We start from the raw sequence: 23090 nt of genomic DNA on the forward strand, positions 1-23090 counted from the left end.
CCACTATTGAATTACAGTAGGGTATATAGAATTACAGTTGTTTAATGCAATTATATAAGTAACTAATTAAATTACAGAAAAAGAAAGAGTAATCCCTTACTTTACTTTTTCAAGAGAATTAATTAATTAGAACTAATTAATTAGTTAATAATGCATTATACCCAACACTGATTATGATATACTAAGTTATAGTTATGAGATGAAAATTCAAAACTATGGCATGAATATGGCATGAACGTTAATATGAATATTAACGTATTTAATTGCTAATATTGAAGATATGTCACAATAGCAACCGTATGAAAGCAAATTTATGTAAATCTAATGGAAATAGTGAATATTAACCCCATAAATTAGAATAATTATTAAATTTAAAAATAATAACACTAGTAACAACATGCCACTCTGGGAACTTCTGTGCCAATTCTGGTGGCTCATCTTACCCTAAGGGTTTAATTTCAATCTTTATTCTTCAAAATAAAAACTATAACTTTTACTCACAAATCTAAAAACATGAATGTGTCCAAAAGTCCCTCATTTCCAAACAGACACACACAAAACTCTGATATTCAGTATAATATTCTGTGTCATAAATCATTTCCCAGAGACACAAAATTAGATCAATTAAACTCAAAACTGTGTTGACGGACTTAATTACACAAATTTAAAAATAGCAGCCATTCATCAAAAGTGCTGATTTGAAGGTTACATTTTGTGTCATCTATGGTCAGGAGAATAAGTTAAGTTAAATATGATTGCACTGAAATAAACATAGTCAGAGCTATGATGGTGAAAACACTTTAAAAGAAACATGAATGTGGCATGAAAGTGTATATTTGGTCCATAAACAAGTATAGAACTATTTTAACTTGTGGTTATTGGAGTATTATTGGATTTATTTGAATTAAACTATAAACTAGTTGAGCTGTATTTTAATGAGCTTTGAGCTCAGATTGATTAATGACGGGGATTTAAACTGTGATGTAATGGAGAAACCGCAAGAGGTCGTTGTTACACACACACACACACACACACACACACACTTCACTTTCTGTGTTTCTTTATAGCTAAAGAAAAGTTAAAACTAAATAAACCACGCTCAAGAAAAAACTAAGTTCATTTTGCATCATTACAGCTAGAAATGAATACTTGCCATTAGAAAACATAAGGCCAACCTCAGAATCAGAGTTGATGTGAATTATGATTAATCACTGCTTATGGAAAATCAACAATAGATCGCGTTTGAACGGAATGTTCGCGTGCACGCGCGCCATTGGCTTCCTCTCAGTGCACAGAAGGCTTGAGTCAGAGGATTAATATGGGGATTATCTGCTACACACAGGTAATCCAACACACACTCCCTAACTGTGTGCTTCAGCATATGGCCATAATGAGCAGAAAACATGCACTCGGGCAATGACAGATGATGACGTTCATACTGGGAATCCGAGGTAAGATTTAGTTGAACTTTATCTGGGTGTTTAAAAAGACTTTATGAAGCCGAAGCTCTGGAGTGATATAGTGTGTGCATGAACATTGTCTGAGGCTCAGTGACCTGTTGCAAAGCCTGTTAGATGTTCTGCAAAGGTAATTGAATATTCCAGGCAACTCTATTCCCAGAACACGGGTTTAATTTAAAACAGACGCACAACTGCGAGCGAAACCAGTGTGTGTTTTCTCTGATTTAGTCCGGATAGAATAGGAATAAGACTGTCAGACTGACTCTAGGCATCTTTAATGGCGCTCAGTGGATTTAATCTTTATCGCGGAGACACCCGGATGTTGCGAAGAGGCTTCAGCATCAGCACCATCATCATCATCATCATGATTATCATCAACAGCGGTCTAAACATGATAGATAAGATGTGATAATCACGCGAACTGGACTATAGCAAACAATAAAACAGGGTTTCAATGTGGAGGAGGGGATGGACGAGTCAGAGGAACCGACGGAAGGAGGTAAACACACAAATACAGATGTGACTAAATGCGTTTCATATTCAAACTGAGCGAAACTGGGGAGATTTCGCTGTATGGTCAAAGTGAGGTGAAGATGTCCGTGTCAAAGTTGTGTTGAACGCATCAGCGCACATCATACTTGTGTCATGGCTGGATATTAATATGCTAGCATAAATAAGAACGTTTTGTTAACGTTGCCATTAAGTTATGAAATCGATATTTATGAATGTTCTCTTAAACGTTTTTTACTGAACGCTATGGAAACATTCCATTGTATTTTTCAATCATAATGGCAAGTTCTCTGAATATTCTGAAAGAAATAGTAACATTTAAGAAAATGTTAGACAAACATCCAACTAAATGTTTCAGGTAAAATGTATCTGATGCAGAGGCGTGCACGGGGGGGGGGGGGGGGGGGGGGGACGCGGGGGGGGGGGGGGGTGAATCAAATGATCATTTTGATCATGTCTCAAAATGTATTGTGCCCTTTTCTGATAATTGTAAATAATAATAATAATAATAATAATAATAATTATTATAATAAATAACAATACACTAACACACCCTTGCCACATGATCATTTTGATCATGTCTCAAAATGTATTGTGCCCTTTTCTGATAATTGTAAATAATAATAATAATAATTATAATTATAATTATTATAATAAATAACAATACACTAACACACCCTTGCCACATCATTTTGATCATGTCTCAAAATGTATTGTGCCCTTTTCTGATAATTGTAAATAATAATAATTATAATTATAATTATTATAATAAATAACAATACACTAACACACCCTTGCCACTAACAATAATAATACAAACAAATATTATATAAAAAAATTTTTTAGCGGAGAAGTGGTAGGCGGAGTTTCCTGCAGCGCCTCGTACGCATTTAACGGTTCTGGTACGCACTAGCAGCAGTTCGCGCGAGTCTTCAAACGAGCAGCAGGTAACGTTAAAGCTAATACGGAAGATTACATTTATCCTACTACGATCACCATGCTACTCTAAAAGTTGCGGCAGCAAGCGAGTTATTCTTAACTATAATACAAGTATAACTCGATTTCAGACGCATTCTGAGTGACAATGTTTTTCGTTTTTATCCAAGGAATAAAAGTGCAAGGGGAAATACATCTAGTTAAATGAAATCTTAAGTCAATGTCCAACTCTAAATTGTAAGGAACTTATATCTTTGATTTCATAGTAACGCTTTACAATAAGGTTCATTTGTTCATTACTCATGTATGAACTAGCATGAACTTACCATGAGCAACACATTTGTTACTGTTTATCTTAGTTAATAATACAACTGTTAATTGTTTATTCATGTTATGTCACAGTCAGTGCATTAACTAATGATAATAAATACAACTTTTGATTTTAATGTTTTAGTAAATGCTGAAATAAATATTAACTAAGATTAATAAAGGCGGTAGAAGTGCAGTTCATTATTAGCTAATGCTAACTAATTTAACTAATGAAACCTTACTGTAAAGTGTTACTGATTCATGATAGCTAACACTGTCTTTCATACATATAATACATACATTAAATTTACAACATCAACAAAACTAAAAATTAATTTTCCATAAAAGTATTAATTTTACTTTCTTGATTCTCACTGTTTTGTTTGCTAAAGTAAATAATATTTAGTAATATTATCATAATTTCCCTATTTTCATTTGATGTGTTATGCATTCTAATAATTGTAAAAACATATTTTCTTAGAATGCCAAGGAAAGAAAGAATAAAAAAATAAAGGAACTCTCTGATGCAGCCAAAGGAAGCATCCCTCTCACAAGTTGGCTGAATAGAGAGAATAAAAATCCAGGTACTGTTAAAGTCCCTGTAAAGTCAAAATTAAGTATGTGTTTTGAGTTTGTCACACCACAGAAAAATTAGTTATTAGTCACCCAGCCAAATTTGAATGATAAAAAAAGCCAGCAAGTACATAAAATAAGCTATCAAAATCTTGAAGAAATGAGCAGTAATCTCTGCTCTCAAACGCTGGGGGCGTGTCCACTGGCTGCGCTGAAACCACGCCCACTCGCGGGAAAGCTGCCGTCGACTCGCCACACTCAACTCTACAGCCGGAATGGATGCTCGCACGGTGGGCAGTGGGCACGCACTGCCGATGACACCAGTTGTCGGCGCGACGGGAGGATGAAGGCCAGGCGGGAGTCGGTTCGGCCCCATTCACCAGTAACAGCGGATTATCAGTGAATCCCAGACAGTTATCTCCGACGAAAGTTTATAAAACTATCCCGTGTAAAATGATCACTTACAGAGGCGGGTGTTGGCGGTGATCCTCAGCTCTCCATCAAGGTGGCTCTTCACAAAATTAATCCACTTCTTCTTGATGTAATCGTTTTTCGGAAATTTAAATAAGGACACCGATCTGTTTTGTACGTGATCCGGTGATCGCATCCAGGTAGTAGGCCTACGCATTTCCGTGACGAAGGCATAGCTAGCTAGCAATCTGTAGGCTGTGTTACTAATAATAGTGCTGACAGTAACTCGCGATTGAGCGGCAAACTGATGTGAATGTGCTCTATAATATTGTTAGGAGCGGCCAGCCTCAGCGGCTACAGTGCGTCATCAAGTAGGGGCGTGTCCAGGAGCTCAAGGGCTCCAGTGCGTCATCGAGCCCTGTTTTAGCCCCGCCCAGAAAATCCGGAAAATAGCAATGGTGAAAAACTGTTTAACGGTCTAACTCCACAAATCAGTACCTCACAGTTCACAGTCTTTGTAATATGTTTTAGCAACACATTTCTAACATTTATAATGTGTTTAGAATTTTTTTTTGAAATTGCCTTTACAGGGACTTTAAATTAAATAAATAAAAAAATGAGTGCCCTTTTTGGTCCCTCCGCCCCTGCCCCTGAGGAGGTCTGTGCACGCCACTGATCTGATGTATCTGTAGGTTAAGTATAATAATGTTTTTGTTCTAACTTTTTGAGAACATTATTAAAGACCAGATAATTCTGAACGAACGTTATATTAACGTTACTGGAAGAATTTTTGTTTATAACTTTAAGAGAACCTTGAGACAACATTAGCTAAAGTTCTGAAGCTAAACGTTTTCCTGTTGGTAGGACATAAATATATATGAATTTGTAATGATATAGGCATGTATATTAGTGCTTAGTAGATATTAGACATTTGTGCTGTCAAATCGATTAATCATGATTTATCGCATCTAACATAAAAGTTTATAAATATATAATAGGCCTATATACAGGTCCTTCTAAAAAAATTAGCATATTGTGATAAAGTTCATTATTTTCCATAATGTAATGATAAAAATTAAACTTTCATATATTTTAGATTCATTGCACACCAACTGAAATATTTCCGGTCTTTTATTGTTTTAATACTATGACGAACGAATCGGATACAATTGCAAGTAAAAGTTAGTTTATTAGTTGGTCAGACAAGTCACAGGAAAACACAGGTCGGGGACAAACACTCAGATGGAACTGTGACAACAGGGACGTCGATGGGCAAACCGGAGTCTCGTGGAGATGAAGACGGAGTGATCAACCAGGAACAATAAACAATCCAGACCGGGGACAACGACGAAGACCCACGAAGACTGGAACACACGAGGAGAAGCGAAGACCACACAGGAACAGGAACACGACACCGGGAAAGCCACAACGATCTGACAATGTGAGATGGGAATTACTGGGCATATAAAGCAACTGGTAAGGGCTTGCAGCTGGTGCACACAATCAACCGGGAATTAGTAACCACGCCACACAGACACACATACACACACACACAACATATCAGAATGAGACAGTGGATCCATGAAACGTGACAGTACCCCCTCCCCTAGGAACGCCTCCTGGCGTTCCCAGCCGAACCTACCTGCCGATTGTAATCATCGATAAGGGAGTGATCCAGAATGTCTCTAGCAGGTACCCAACTCCTCTCCTCCGGACCGTAACCTTCCCAGTCCACCAAGTACTGAAATCCGCGTCCCCTCCGTCTAGAGTCCAGAATACGGTGTACCGAATAAGTGGGTTCCCCATCTACGAGTCGCGGCGGGGGGGGAACCGGGACTGGCGGATTAATGGGAGAATAAAACACGGGCTTGATTTTAGACACATGAAAGGCGGGACAAATTCTCCTGTACGCCGGAGGAAGTTTGAGTCGGACTGCCACCGGACTAATGATCTTGGTGACAGGGAACGGGCCAATGAATTTGGGGGCTAACTTATTGGAAACGGAACGGAGCGGAATGTTCTTGGTAGAAAGCCACACTTTTTGACCCACGACGTATACGGGAGGCTTTGACCGGTGGCGATCGGCCTTGGCCTTCATGCGCCTCCCCGCTTGGAGCAGAGTCTCACGGGCTCTGGTCCAAGTGTGGCGACACCTCTGGACGAATGCGTGAGCGGAGGGGACCGCGACCTCGGATTCCAGGCTCGGAAAAATTGGTGGCTGGTAACCTAAACTACACTTAAACGGAGAGAGGCCCGTTGATGACACTGGTAACGAATTATGAGCGTACTCAACCATAGAAAGTTGTTGGCTCCAGGATGAAGGATTCTTGGCTACCATACATCGTAACATTCTCTCCAAATCCTGGTTGGCTCGTTCGGATTGACCATTACTCTGGGGATGATAACCCGAAGACAGACTGACCGTAGCTCCCAATAACCTACAAAACTCTCGCCAAAATTTAGACACAAATTGGGAACCCCTGTCAGAAACCACGTCCTTCGGGAGGCCATGTAACCGAAAGACGTGATCAATGACCGTGACCGCTGTCTCCTTGGCTGAAGGTAATTTGGGCAAGGGAATGAAATGTGCCGCCTTCGAGAACCGGTCCACTACGGTCAAAACAACCGTCATGCCTTTAGAGGGTGGGAGGGCGGTAATAAAATCTAGTGCGATGTGGGACCAGGGTCTCGAAGGGACAGATAGCGGTCGGAGCAACCCATCAGGAGAACGGTTAGACGTCTTGTTAGTGGCGCAAACCGAGCAAGCCAAAACAAAATCGTGAACATCACGAGCCATTAACGGCCACCAGAATCGTTGCTTTATCAAACCGTTAGTACGACTTACTCCTGGATGACAAGCCACGTTGGAGCAATGACCCCATCGAATAACGTCGGACCGTAACCCCTCCGGAACAAACAAACGACTCGATGGGCATCAGGGCGGAGGCGTTACCCCTTCTAAGGCTGTCTTGACCTTCGATTCGACCTCCCATGTGAGTGTGGAGATAACTACTTTCTCAGGTAAAATGCACTCGGGAGTAACCGGGCGTGCGGATGGATCAAAAATACGAGATAAAGCATCGGGTTTGATGTTCTTGGAACCCGGGCGGTACGAGAGAACAAAATCAAAACGTCCGAAAAAAAGTGCCCACCGAGCCTGCCTGGAGTTGAGTCTTTTAGCAGTTCTAATGTATTCCAGGTTCTTATGATCGGTCCAAACGATAAAGGGTACCCCTGAACCCTCTAGCCAATGTCGCCACTCCTCCAACGCTAATTTGACCGCCAACAACTCTCTGTTACCAATGTCATAATTACGTTCGGCAGGTGATAAGCGATGGGAAAAAAACGCGCAGGGATGCATCTTGTCGTCTGAGGACGCGCGCTGGGAAAGAACTGCTCCTACCCCCACCTCTGACGCGTCGACCTCCACCACGAACTGACGTGTAGAATCAGGGGTGACAAGAATGGGGGCCGAAATAAACCGACTCTTGAGGTTGACGAATACAGCTTCTGCCATATCGGACCACCTGAACGCAGTTCTGGGGGAGGTCAAGGCAGTCAGAGGCGCGGCTAGTTGGCTAAAATTGCGAATAAACCGCCTATAGAAATTGGCGAACCCCAGAAACCGCTGTAGGGCCTTACGGGAATCTGGACTTGGCCAATCCATCACCGCCTTAACTTTGTCAGGATCCATGCGCATTCCCTCAGAAGAGATGATGTACCCTAGGAAGGAAACAGACTGTGCATGAAAATCGCATTTCTCCGCCTTGACAAAAAGCCCATTCTCTAGCAACCTCTGAAGCACTCGCCTGACATGTTGAACGTGTTCCTGGAGAGATGAAGAAAAAATCAATATGTCATCCAGGTAAACATATATGAACTGATCGACCATATCTCTCAACACGTCATTGACGAGTGCTTGGAAAACCGCTGGGGAGTTGGAAAGGCCGAAAGGCATAACCAAGTATTCAAAGTGCCCCCTGGGGGTATTAAACGCGGTTTTCCATTCATCCCCCTTCCTGATGCGGACCAAATGATAAGCATTACGTAAGTCCAATTTTGTGAAAATGGATGCTCCCTGCAACCTCTCGAAAGCTGAAGACATCAACGGTAAAGGATAAGTATTCTTCACCGTGATGTTGTTCAACTCTCGGTAATCAATACAAGGTCGCAGAGAACCATCCTTCTTCCCAACAAAAAAGAACCCCGCCCCCGCAGGAGAAGAGGAAGGCTGGATGAACCCAGAGTCTAAAGAATCAGAAATATATTTCTCCATGGCCTCCCTCTCAGGAACAGAAAGAGAGTAAAGTTTGCCTTTAGACGGAGACTTACCTGGCAGTAAATCTATAGCACAGTCATAGGGACGATGCGGAGGGAGAGAAGCAGCACGAGACTTACTGAACACCTCCTTCAAGTCGAGGTACTCTGCGGGCACGTTAGACAAATCCACTGCCTCCTTCTGAAACACAGAACTAGACACAGAAGGACAAGCAGACACCAAACATGACTCATGACAGTGATTACTCCAAGAGGAAATGAAATTGTTCTGCCAGTCGACACGGGGGTTGTGTTTGGTGAGCCATGGGTGCCCTAGAACCACCGGTGCTAGTGGTGAGTCCATAAGAAGAAAAGAAATATGTTCAGTGTGATTGCCCGATGTGATGAGTGTGAGAGGTTCAGTGGAGTGCGAAATTCTGGGAAGGTCCTGTCCATTGAGTGCGTTGACAGATATCTTGTGTGTGAGAGAAATGATGGGAATCTTGAGTTTGACAGCGAAACTGAAATCCATAAAATTACCCTCTGCTCCCGAGTCCAGTAATGCTTGAGTGGTGTGTGTGGAGGTTGCCCATCTCAGTCTTACCGGGAGGAGGGTCGATGATGTAGATGAGGACTTCTCGGCGGAGATCCCACCCGATAGTAGCCTCATGCTTACTATCGGGCTTGCTCTTTTACCGGGCAAGAGTAGAGAAAGTGGCCAGCTTTACCACAGTAAAGGCAGAGCCCTTGGGACCTCCGCCTTTCCCTCTCCTCCCGGGAAAGCCGAGCTCTCCCCACCTGCATGGGCTCATGGTCGGAAACTGGGCTGACCGCGTTCCCGTCACTGGTCCGTGCATCCTCCGGATATGGCTGGAAATGACTGGAGCGAACCCGCTGACTCACACGGTTGAGGCGTGAATCGACCCTCATCGCCAGCTCCACCAGTTCATTGAGAGATTTAGGAAGGTCCAAGATGTATATCTCCTTCTGAACGCGGTCAGCCAGCCCATGCAGGAACATGTCCCACTGCGCCTCCTCGTTCCAATGGCACTCTGCGGCCAGGGTGCAGAAACGGATCGAGTAATCCGACACCGAGCCATCTCCTTGGCGTAGATCCGCGAGTAATCTGGCCGCCTCCTTACCCGCTACCGCTCGATCGAACACTCTTCTGATCTCTGTGGAGAGTGCCTGGAACAAGGAACAACAGTAGTCTTGGTTCTCCCACACCGCCGTTCCCCAGAGCGCTGCTTTACCTGACAGTAAAGTTAGTACGAATGCCACCTTGGATTGTTCACTGTGAAAAGTCCGTGGCTGCAATGCGAAATGCATGGAACATCTCGTGAGAAAAGCCCTACAGTATTCGGGCTCACCTGAATATCCCTCCGGCGTAGGCAGGCGAGGTTCAGGTTGATTCTCTGGCTGGGGCGGTGGGGGGGGAACGGGCGGCGTGGGCGGCGCAGTGGGCGCGCGTAGATGTTGAAGCTGTTGGGTGAGCTCGGACACCTGTGTCACGAGTGCTTGAACCGCGCGACCTGTGTTCGCGATCTCTTCTCCTTGTTGATCCATTCTCGTCACGCTGTGTGCGATGAACTCGCTCAAACTGGCCGAACTTGCTGCATCCATGTCTGGTCAGATCGTTCTATGACGAACGAATCGGATACAATTGCAAGTAAAAGTTAGTTTATTAGTTGGTCAGACAAGTCACAGGAAAACACAGGTCGGGGACAAACACTCAGATGGAACTGTGACAACAGGGACGTCGATGGGCAAACCGGAGTCTCGTGGAGATGAAGACGGAGTGATCAACCAGGAACAATAAACAATCCAGACCGGGGACAACGACGAAGACCCACGAAGACTGGAACACACGAGGAGAAGCGAAGACCACACAGGAACAGGAACACGACACCGGGAAAGCCACAACGATCTGACAATGTGAGATGGGAATTACTGGGCATATAAAGCAACTGGTAAGGGCTTGCAGCTGGTGCACACAATCAACCGGGAATTAGTAACCACGCCCACACAGACACACATACACACACACACAACATATCAGAATGAGACAGTGGATCCATGAAACGTGACAAATACTGATGATTTTGGCATACATCTCATGAAAACCCCAAATTCCTCAAAAAATCAATAAATTAGCATATCATGAAAAGGGTCTCTAAACGAGCTATTAATCTAATCATCTGAATCAACTAATTAACTCTAAACACCTGCAAAAGATTCCTGAGGCTTTTAAAAACTCCCAGCCTATAAAAAAGTCTCCAGTAAAAAAGTTGGGTACTGCGCCCGAATAAAATCTTACTGAAAGCTCATTTTTTGAGATATCAACCTAAAATTTGGAATACAACTTGTTCAGATTTTTGTCTTTAATTTTCCTGCAGTTTTAGAGTAAAATATATTTTGTAATATATATATTTTATATAAAATATTAATAATTATATTTTTACATTACACAATTTCATAAACTCAAACTTATGTAACTTTTTTCTGTTTCATTTCTTATAATTTCTAGACTTCTACAATAATCTGGAAAATGTCTTCTTTAAAACAAGACCAGCCATAGGTCTATATTCCAAAGCATTCCTGAATTACAACCATTTAAGTTTGGATAGTGATTTTTATGTCTGCAAAAAAAAGGGGGGTGACAGTTAACAGGATAAGATATAAATAAAACAACAATTAAATTCTTACCACTGAATTAGCAGACTGTGATTTGAATCAGATAGACAGAAGATGAAAACACTTTCTTGTCTGTCCAAGTAGCCACTACAAGGGGAACATTTTTACTTGTATCTAAAAGTTTGGTGGCATTACCATATTTTCATGGCTGGTAAAAAAAAAATATTTGGCTGGTGTGGCAGAAAATTAGTTTTACATAGGGCTATTAACAATATAGATTGTTTCAAAGCAGCTTTACAGTGATAATAGGAAATTACAGTAACAGATTGTTTTGGCTTTAAACAGCTCTAGAATAAAGTTATTGTCCAGTTAATGTTAGTTTTGATTGATTCACTTCTGTTGCAAAGATCATTAGTTATTAACTTAGGGGCTGCTTACACAACACCGTTTTAACAGAAAACAGAAAACTTTTAACTTAAAGTCCCTGTAAAGGCAATTTTATAAACCACATTATTGTGGTTCTAAACACATTATAAATGTTCTAAAAATTCTAAACACATTATAAATGTTAGAAATGTATTGCTAAAACATATTACAAGACTGTGAACTGTGAAGTACTGAATTGTGGAGTTAGACCGTTAAACAGTTTTTCACCATTGCTATTTTCCGGGTTTTTGTAAATTACTCATTTTCACTTTATGTCGTCGTATTTTTTTTTCTTTAAAGGTGTACATGTGGGATTTGATGCCGACTAAGTTTTTTAAAAGTAGAAATGATTTGAACTTGAGCGCAGTGTTTTTAGCACAACAAGTCATGCGCGAGTTATAACTGACAACATTTGTGTGTGTTTACTCGTGGTTTATGAGGACATGATTTGGTTTTACAATAAACAAACAGACACCTACAGTGGCCAGCTAAACGAATGTATTTAAAGACATTCTTGAACAAATCCTATGCAGCGCTGCCGATGATTTCCTGTTGGTGTGCGCGGGCGCGCTCTCCTCTGGGCGACGTGTGCGCGGGCGCGCTTTTCCGAGAGAAATGCTCATATAAGCAGTTCCACTCTCGTCTACGTCATTAGATCCACGATCGAAAAAAAACCAGCCGAAACTTGTACCAACCCGGAAGTAAGATTTTCGGCACAGAAATTCTCCGTTATTCGTCCAAAATATATATATATTTTTAAACTTTGGCTATGTTTAGCATGAGAATCCATCTCTTTAACACTGTAAACAACTCTGAATACATGAAACACCATTGTACCCCTACTTTAACTTTAAGCCAATCAGTGCTCACTTACGTCACTGGTAGTTTAGACCCGACTCTGAAGTAGGAGTAGAACTGTTATGATCCAGCTGGGGATCGATCTCGGGTCTCCGATGTGTGTGTCCTTGATGCTGACCACTCCACCACGGAGGAGGTTGAACCCAAGTGCAGAGGAATTTGAATACAATGAGATCTCAAAAGTCTGAGTTTTATCTTTGGCTCTTTACTTCAGAGGGAAAAGCAAAACATTAGCAACAGTCTTAGGCAACACTTTAGATCAGGGGTGTCCAAACTCGGCCCTGGAGGGCCACTGTCCTGCAGAGTTTAGTTCCAACTTGCCTCAACACACCTGTTAGCAAGTTTTTAGCATGCCTAATGACCTTCAACAGCTAATCAAGACCTTGATTTGCTGTTTCAGGTGCGTTTAATTGGGGTTGGAGCTAAACTCTGCAGGACAGTGGCCCTCCAGGACCGAGTTTGGACACCCCTGCTTTAGATGAATGTGTCTCAGGGTAACTCAAACAACTCCCCTTGGGAGGCAATACAAAAAGGGTCATCCAAAACAGAAGAGATCTCCTTAAATATGAGTCCAGAAAGATATACATCTTACAAAGTAAGATAAGTACAAAACCAGAAGGCAGGAAAAATCTCAGACCCAACAATCCCTGAGAAGGACAACGCTTAGACCAACATCAGGACTGAACAACAACAAACGGCAGTGGGGCCTTAAATAGGGTTTGTCATTAGGAGTAATCCAACTCTAGCCTGGCTCCGCCCTCCTACGTACTATCGCTCAATTTTCATTTTCCTTCAGTATACGTCTGGGATTGTGGTGTATTCTTTGGTTTTCTCCGGTAAATTTTTTACCGGGCCAATAAGCGAACAGAGGGAGTGGCTGAGAACGATGACGTTGAGGTGCGCTAGTTTGAGTCGTCATACGTCACGACCAAATGTTAGCGATTGCTTGTGGCAGATCCAGAGTGACTCTGGGCAGATCTAATAGTGTTTAGGCCTCGTTTACACTGCAGGTCTTGATGCCCAATTCTGATTTGTTGCCTATATCCGATTTTTTTTTTCCGTCCGTTTACACGTTCTTTAAATTGTGACCCATATCCGAGTCATGGGTTTACACTTGACTGAAACATCGCGCATGTTCAAAGGGGTCTTCTTGCTCAGATGGACGAACGCGCAGCGAGATCTCAGGACAGGTGGGAACATACAACACGATCTCATAAAAGTGAGTATCTATAGCACAAATGTTATTTCTCATGCCATTTATACGGCAAAAATAGTTTTTGCTTGCATATGATACGCACTGTAAACGTGCGTATTAAACGCCATAAAGTGCGTATCATGAACGCAAAAACAATTTTTGGCGTAAATGCCACGTGAAAAAAAAATCGTGCAATAAACGCACTTTCATGAGATCGTGGCGGGCTTTAACGAGGAGCAGTGGGTCCGAAATTTTAGGATGAGCAAGCCAACCTTTGATATGTTGTGTCAACGTGTGTCCACACTCCTCTCCTACGACGACACACTGTTTCATCGGGCCATCCGTCCATCCGCAGAGGCGCGTCTGGGTTGCTCTCGTCATTAAACCGGAGACGTAATGCCTCGGAAAATCCGATCTGCCTGTTTACATGACAGTTGCATTGGCACATATCCGATTTACATCTGATTTATTTCCACATATGAACGAGGCCTGAAACCGATCTCGAAATATCCGAATGCATGCGTTTTTTTCCTGTTTACACTGTCATAGAACACATTCGATCGGTGTCGCATACGAGTAAAAAATCGGAATTGGGTCACATTTCACTGACAGTGTAAACGAGGTCTTAGACTTCAACAGAGGACCCGCCTACAAGGAGGTTAACGCTCGTCAATGGAGCGAGGCCAGACTCTCTGTACAAATGAAATGTACGAGAGTCTGGTGGGACCAGGCTAATTGGCTTTATGCCACAGCTTCACTACTTCCTGAACTTCAGCCAGCTCCTTTGTTTCCTGTCTGCCATTATTGGACAAACTGATTAATCCAGCCTGATTATTGTTACTGAGGCCAGGCACACCTGGATTAATCAGTTTGTCCAATAATGGCGGACAGGAAACAAAGGAGCTGGCTGAAGTTCAGGAAGTAGTGAAGCTGGGCATAAAGCCTATTCAACACAGGGGAGGGCATTACAACCATTTAACAAAGGAGAATTAATCTGGGTTGAAATAACGCCATCTAGTGGTGAAGTCAAGGGGCTTCAGACAAAACATTAAGGGAACTACAATCGTTCCTAGTTCCTGCGGTGTGAACACGCCAATATCCGGGAACTTCCGCCAATAGTTCTTCTAGGAACTGTGAAAAGGTTCCTCCGGTACGACCATTAATTTTCTTTCTCTTTTCAGGGGCCAACTATGCCAGTGGCACCAGAGTCCCGGTCCCCAGTGAAGCTCCTCCCACCTGGACCGAAGAGCTGTCAATCACCAGCGGCCACTCCCCGGCCCAGGCCGCCGCTCTCTCCTGGCAGGCCGCGATCCGCGCCGCGAGACAGTCTCCGGAAGTCCCGAAGACCCTGAACCCCTCGGCCCCTGCGAGCGCGGGCCCCGTCAGCTCTCTGGCCCAGAGGAAACGCCAGCAATACGCCAAGAGCAAGAAACAGGGAAGCACTTCTAATAGCAGACCTCCCAGAGCTCTCTTCTGCCTGACTCTCAATAACCCTGTGCGCAGAGCGTGCATTAGCTTAGTGGAGTGGAAGTATCCTTACACCAGCACTGAGACGACACACACTTCAGTTACACTGAGCTGGAGGAAACGGGTTATTTACAGAATCACATTTGAATTATGGGTATTAGCACAGTGCATTCCCGAAACTTAGAATTTTTTTAAATTGAGTGTTCATCAGAGGGGTTCAAGACTCTAGGACTTTTGTCGCACTTGAACAATGAATACACACACACAAAAAGATTTTTAATGGATTTGAGGAGTTTTGTGTTTGAAATTGAAAAATGTAACAAATCCTTCTCTCGCGGGTCAACGTGACTCCCATAGGAATCAATGTAATGCGAGGAATGCTTCAGTGCACATACAAAAACCTAAAAATGCTCAAAATTCAAACTAAAAATGCTAAAACTTGACCAAATAAAGCAATAAGCCCGGCGAAGCCGTGTTTTACAGAGGATTTAGAACAGCTAAGGGGCGTTGTTAGGCACGAGTTAGTAATTTACAACGGCTTCGAACGTGGCTCAACCAATCAGAATCAAGGACTGGAACTATCCGTCCTTTATCCAGTCCTTTATAATGTCTGTCTACCTGAATGCATACTGGAGGGAATTGACTTTAGGACCCAGCGGAACAGCTCCTCTGCTCCATATAGAGCTATAACCGCCATCTAGTGGCAAGAGTCATGAAATATCATGTTATATTCATTATTTTCCACAAGACGTCATCAAAGACACCCAATGTAAGATATTTTGAGCTGAATTAAAAGGGTTATGCATGAAATTGTGAGTTATTTTGAATTTAAATTGAAAGAATGTGAGGAATGTGCTTGTACGCCCCTCACAGTACACACACACATATATTATGTAAACACAAACTTTTATTTTGGATGATATTAATCGTTGCAACAGTAAAGTATGCATGTCAATTCATTATTTTCAGTCACACCTAAGTACACTTTGCAAATTCGTGTTTTTGCAAGCTGATTCTTGCAAAAATAGGGAGTTATGAATGTTATCAAATTTTAGATACCAGTGAAAATTCACAATTTTCTATTCCAACTTCAATACCACAGCTAAAACTACCAGCCTTACTAATGATTAAACCTAAAACATTATTAAAGACATGTAACAGTCAGTAATAAAATAAGAACAAATAATCAAATTATAAAATAACAGCACAAATAAATACAAGAGAACAATTATACAAATGAAATAGACAGTGTAGGTCTTAATTTTCAGGGACAGAAATGGAATAAAGTAAGCAAATGTAAAATAACACTGCATAGTTTTCACTGTATAAATGAAACATAGATTAATCCTTATTAAAGTTACAAAAGTTATTCAGTCAAGAGAAGTGAGTGCTTTTAACATTAATAACGCAGGGAGCTGCGAGTTATGAATTGAGCTTCATTTCGCATCTTCATTTAAACTGGCAAGGCTTAAACTTTCGTGACGATTGACAGTTTCATATTCTCGCCAACTCTCATTTTATATTAATATATTGCCCTGGTTATATAGGTCTACATATTTATAGCTCTCACATTTATAACATTTGTCAGCTCTTCTTTGGACAAGCTTGATTTACGTAATGTATCAAAACACATTTGTTGCCTCTGAAACTTTTTTTTAATTAGAAACTAAAAATGTTTTTATTCATGATAAAACTAATCGGTAACACTTTACTTGAAGGGGTGTGCATAAGACTGACATGACACCTTCATAACCATGACAGGACATATGTCATGAATATGAAGGAGGTTTTATGCATGTTTATGACAACTGTCATTAAGTGTCATTCGCTCAATTATGACATTTTTAATGCAAATATGACATTGTTTGAGATGTCTTTGTTATGACAACTTGACATAAACCAATACATCATAACCTGTCAGTGTCTTTGTCATGACAACTTGACAATACTAAGACAAGACAACCTGTCATAAACATGACATAGCAGATTAATGATCAAACTTAAGAAACTTAAGCTTTATGGGTTAACATTACATTAAACTGTCATGTGGTTGGTTTTGACATTGGCTGTCATAAGGCCATTATAACTGTGTCATGAATATTTTTATTCTATAACTACAGTGGTACAAATTTAATTTGTCATTAAAATGTTATAATGGCCTCATGACAGCCAATGTCAAAACCAACCAGCTGACAGTTTAATGTAATGTTAACCCATAAAGCTTAAGTTTCTTAAGTTTGATCATCAATCTGCTATGTCATGTTTATGACAGGTTGTCTTGTCTTAGTATTGTCAAGTTTTCATAACAAAGACACTGACAGGTTATGATGTATTTGCTTATGTCAAGGTGTCATAACAAAGACATCTCAAACAATGTCATATTTGCATTAAAAATGTCATAATTTAGCGAATGACACTTAATGACAGTTGTCATAAACATGTATAAAACCTCCTTCATATTCATAACATGTGTCCTGTCATTGTTATGAAGGTGTCATGTCAGTCTTATGCACTCCCCTTCAAGTAAAGTGTTACCAACTAATCAAATAGATTTTCTGTAATTATACCCTGGGTGAACTCCAGCTTTATAAAGAAAATTGCGTGAACTCGACATCTTGGGTCACGTGATCATAAACATGTACCCTTCGCTAATGGCCTTGTTAAGTTAAGTTGCACACCTGCCCTTCCCTTCAGGAGCAAAAACACTGTTTGTAATTCGCCATGTGACGATATGCCAACTGATGAGTTTGGGGCGGGACCATCAATTCGACTGACCAGTGTTAGTTGGTCCGAGTGTTTAGAAACAATTGCTAGTCACACATAATTAACATGCAATAGCTTTAAGTTAGAGATGCACGATATATCGGCCACCATATCGGTATCGGCCAAAATCGGTTCATTTTTAATGTTATCGTTATCGACCTGATAAGAACATTTGTCCGATATATTAAAGCCGATAAATAATGTATTATTTCCTTCAGCTGAGACGCTACAGATGCGCACTGTTCATCATGATGGTTTTGAATTGCTTGAAATATGATTGGAATCACTTCAAAAAAGGAAAATACAGTAAAGTGATACAAGTCTGTCATATCGGCTACATAACATTATCATAAGAACATCATTATAATTGTGTGTTTGGCTTTTACTGGTGAGACTTTTGTTTTTGACTCTCAAAAATTATATAAAAATGGGAATATCGGTTATCGGCTTTGAAATATAAGAATTATCGGTATCAAAATTTTCATTTCGGTGCATCCCTACTTTAAGACCAAAAAGCCACATAATATGACTGACATGACAGAGTACAGTTGTCCAACATGACAGAAACCGGCTTTGTGGTTTCACTTCATCAAGTTTGGTTTGGCGGGATCTGTTGGGGAATGATTGATGTTATGACATTTCTCCTTAAACCTGTTTCTTCCAGACCTTTTGATATCTTTATACTGCTGTCGATTTTTGCCAACTGTGTGGCCTTAGCTGTTTACATCCCCTTCCCTGAAGACGATTCCAACTCAACTAATCATGATTTGGTGAGTATTGTGACGTCTCTTCTGACTCCTCATTGGCTGTGTGTCGTGGGATTAGTTTCTGCTAATTGAGATTAGATGAGTGAATTAAAGTGGAATTACATGAGCACAAAGGCAAATTTCTCCACCAAAGGTGCTTGTGTCCATATTGCTCATGTCTTTGTGTGCGCTTCATTTGCCCTGTTGTGTAGCTCGATCGCATCTCCGAGAGCTAGATTTCAAACCTGGTCCAGAACTGCACATTTAAATGCCCTAAACTAAACAGTCTGCAATGAGATTAAGAGGAGATCAAATGGATACTTGTGCTGAAGTCCTTTGCTCCTCAGATCTGTCTCTTTAGAAAACGACCCTGGTAATCTCACATGTGTTTGTTTGGTTCAAATCAAAATTGGTAAAGTTATGCTTTACCTCATTTCTGATCGGTCGGCTTATAATGTATTATAATGCTTTAACGAAGACTTTTTCTCAAAAATACTTCAAAGTGGACAAAATACTTAAAACTGTATTTATTTAAGAATTATGGAATTATGCATATTTTAAACATTGAATTAAATGCCAGATACAGTAACCGAATTACCAATAGTAGCTATAAAACAAGCCCAAAATATACCGGGACTCTTATTTTGAAATGTCTATGCTTTATTATTGGCGGCTGCTCATTTAAAAAGATACATCCATCTGTAACATATTATATTATAAGCATATAATTCATAAGTCGACAGCATTGCTGAGTATTTTCTGCTTAAAACTGCAGTGAACCAAAGACAGTCTCAAAAACACGGTTTGAAATCGCTGGTGTTTCTGACGTCACAAACGACCTTGTAACCAATCAGATCAACGTGTGATCATCAACCAGTGGATCTCTGAGCTGAGGGAGTGAGTGGAGGCGGGGCTCATTTGCATATTCATAGAACCGCGCATACTAAATGAGGCAAGGGTGTCGAGTTACATTCAAGCTATTTTAAGCTAATTTCCAAGGAAAACACATTTAAATATGTATAAAACAAGCCCAAAATATACCGGGACTCTTATTTTGAAATGTCTATGCTTTACTATTACCGGCTGCTCATTTAAAAAGATACAAACATCTGCAACATATTATAATATACACACCATAAAATAAACAACGTCATAATTCATCAACAGTAGATCATATATAATCTTTTGGCATAAATGGCCGGTATTCATTGATTATAAATTGCTTTGAATGTGCAACAGCACTACATTTTCAATCTGAACATGCAACGCTCATATTTATTCACTGAACGATGCCTTCTGAATCACATTAAGCCGTATCACGATTCCTGTTATTCGCACACAAAGCGTGTCTACTAATTTCCTGGGATTCATGCAGTCTGGTTATCATGACACGAGGCCTGTAGTGTTTTCCTTGTAAATGCAGAGTGAGTTTTGCTTCTCTGAGCTCCAGGGCTTTGAACATTGGGCTTGTCCAGTACGATTAGCTTCAGTCGAGTCAGTGACACCAGTGTTTAACCTCTCTCTCTCTCTCTCTGCATTTCCATTGCACTCACTCATGCGTGCGCATCGATCATTTCCAGCCTACAAACCTATATTCTCAATCGCACACAAGCCTCTGGGAAAGCCCTTTAAAGAAGCACTGGTGAACTGTAGTAAGAGTGTTTCTGAACGCAACGAGCTGTGTGAGTGACACGAGCCCGTCTGCAACCCGGGAGGGTGGAGGGGTGGGAAAGAGGATCATAGGAGGATTATATCTTCACTCACTCTCTCATCTCTACCCACTGTCTCTCTTTCTCACGCTACGGCCCTTATTTCAGTCGACCAGCTGTTCGATTACACGCATTCTTATTTCAGGATTTGATTGGTAAATGAAAATGCATTTTCATGGTGAATTCAGTGCAATGGCAGAACATTACGACTCATTTCATTGTGTAAAGCATCAGGCAAGTTCACACGCGACGAGATGAAAGTGTTCTGATCATTTTTACTGAAAAATATCCAGGTTAGCAAGCAAATCCATAGTAAAGTTGCGGCCGCTGCATGTTTGTTTGCAGGCTGATGGAGGCTATAGAATCAGTGCAAGAATGAGAATCAGTTGTTCAGATCATTCAGCATATGTAATGAATTCAATTTCTTTGAATGTCACATTTAAATTGGACAAATAGCTAATGCTAATGTATTGTTTAGGTTATTTTTAAATTGAACACTCGCAATTTTTCAATGTTAAAGTCCCCCTGTAGCCAATCATTGTATCCCTTAAAACTCATCTTTGATCTCCAAAATTACATATTTAAGCACTTATTACTTGAAAAAATTGTCTTCATGCTTTAAAATATCTTGAATGTAACTCGACACCCTTGCCTCATTTAGTATGCGCGGTTCTATGAATATGCAAATGAGCCCCGCCTCCACTCACTCACTCAGCTCAGAGATCCACTGGTTGACGATCACACGTTGATCTGATTGGTTACAAGGTCGTTTGTGACGTCAGAAACACCAGCGATTTCAAACCGTGTTTTTGAGACTGTCTTTGGTTCACTGCAGTTTTAAGCAGAAAATACTCAGCAATGCTGTCGACTTATGAACTTACACATGGTTTGTCATAAAGCATATTAAAAACACCACATAGACACATAAACAACATTAAATGCTGGATTTACACCACAGGGGGACTTTAAAAAAATATGTAAGCTAAATTCTGCACATGGTGGAAGATAATCATAACATTATATTGTATAGACTATTAAAAATAAAGTTTAAAATAAATATCTTTAATATCCATGGAAAATTTCCATTGCACAAAAGGTTCTTAATAGTGAAAAAAGTTGCTTTAGAATTTTAAAAATGTTCTTCACACTAAGAAAAATGCTTCTTATTTAAGTCCCCCTGTGGTGAAAATCCAGCTTTTAATGTTGTTTATGTGTCTATGTGGTGTTTTTAATATGCTTTAAGACACACCATGTGTAAGTTCATAAGTCGACATCATTGCTGAGTATTTTCTGCTTAAAACTGCAGTGAACCAAAGACAGTCTCAAACACACGGTTTGAAATCGCTGGTGTTTCTGACGTCACAAACGACCTTGTAACCAATCAGATCAACGTGTGATCGTCAACCAGTGGATCTCTGAGCTGAGTGAGTGAGTGGAGGCGGGGCTCATTTGCATATTCATAGAACCGCGCATACTAAATGAGGCAGGGGTGTCGGGTTACATTCAAGCTATTTTAAGGCATGAAGATTTTTTTTCAAGGAAAAAAACATTCAAATATGTAATATTGGTGATCAAAGATTAGTTTTAAGGGATATAATGATTGGCTACAGGGAGACTTTAAGAACTGTTTCATTAAAACAATGCAATTAAAGGTTCTTTAAGGAAACAAAAATGGTTCTTCTATGGCATTGCAAGAAAAATCTTTTTAAAACCTTTATTTTTAAGAGTGTAGTGGATAATTTACTGATTTTTTTGCTGATTTCTGCTTCCACGTTTGAAGTCAATATTGTTACATCTATGGGATTCATGCAGCCTTGTCCTGTGAGAAGATGCTGTTTCATAATTATTCTTGACACCATAAAAGAAGTGCTTAAAACACTCAGTCACTTCACAGCGTCTGCTTGCATGGGTTCCCGTCCTGCTGACGAGCGACAGGCTTGTTATCAATCACTGATTCTCTTGAGTTTGATTTATGTAAAGATGTATTTAGGTACCATAATCTCAGACACGAATGCCATCTGTCCTCACTGCGAGTGTGTTAAACGATCAAACCACTTACAGAATTATGATCTCAAAGATGATAAAAAAAGCGATTAAAAATGATATTTTAGCAGAGTAGCAGACTTAATTAAATTAAAATGTAATTACGGAAATAAAATGTGTATACAATACACATATAATAATATATTTGTTATTTTTGTTGCATGAGTAGTGAACAAACATTCATTTGTAAGATCTTTTGCTACTGAATAAATAAAACTGTCTGGACTGACACCATTGCTGTGTTGTTTCCGCATTTTCCAGAACTGTGGTGAGAACTGACCTGTTTTTGACACCTTAATATCTATACAGCAGCTTTCCAAAGAAGGCTGGTAGAAATTAACAATTTTAAAGTAATTGCGAGTACTGTTGTTCCACATATCAGCCATGCTGTGAGCAGAGGCGGACTGGGACAACATTTCCGGCCGGGAAATCTCACAGTCATCCCAGACACCCACAACACATTCTCAAACACGGACAACCCTATTTAAAAAAAAAAAAAAATGTTAAAAGTCCTCCTGCAGTCAATAATTTTATCACTTAAAACTCACCTTTGATCACCAAAATGACATGTTTTTTTCAAATATCTTGAATGTAACTCGACACCCTTGCCTCATTTAGTATGCGCGGTTCTATGAATATGCAAATGAGCCCCGCCTCCACTCACTCACTCAGCTCAGAGATCCACTGGTTGACGATCACACGTTGATCTGATTGGTTACAAGGTCGTTTGTGACGTCAGAAACACCAGCGATTTCAAACCGTGTTTTTGAGACTGTCTTTGGTTCACTGCAGT

General features: G+C 40.6%; 1 protein-coding gene across 5 annotated transcripts in view; it reads left to right on the plus strand.

Annotated features, from left to right (window-relative positions):
• Positions 1–1546: 1546 nt before the first annotated feature.
• Positions 1547–23090, plus strand: part of cacna1db (calcium channel, voltage-dependent, L type, alpha 1D subunit, b) — a 145712-nt gene continuing 124168 nt past the window's right edge. For all 5 annotated transcript variants that reach the window (XM_056246929.1, XM_056246930.1, XM_056246931.1 and 2 more), the window contains exons 1-3: positions 1547–1959; positions 14751–15099; positions 18464–18569. In XM_056246929.1, coding sequence (XP_056102904.1) covers positions 1929–1959; positions 14751–15099; positions 18464–18569 — 486 coding nt within the window. In that variant the 5' untranslated portion in view covers positions 1547–1928. The remainder of the gene's footprint in view (positions 1960–14750; positions 15100–18463; positions 18570–23090) is intronic.

The sequence above is a fragment of the Rhinichthys klamathensis genome, unplaced genomic scaffold, assembly GCF_029890125.1.
Source record: "Rhinichthys klamathensis goyatoka isolate OS25496 unplaced genomic scaffold, OSU_Roscu_1.1 h1tg000040l_1, whole genome shotgun sequence".
Classification (NCBI taxonomy): domain Eukaryota; kingdom Metazoa; phylum Chordata; class Actinopteri; order Cypriniformes; family Leuciscidae; genus Rhinichthys; species Rhinichthys klamathensis.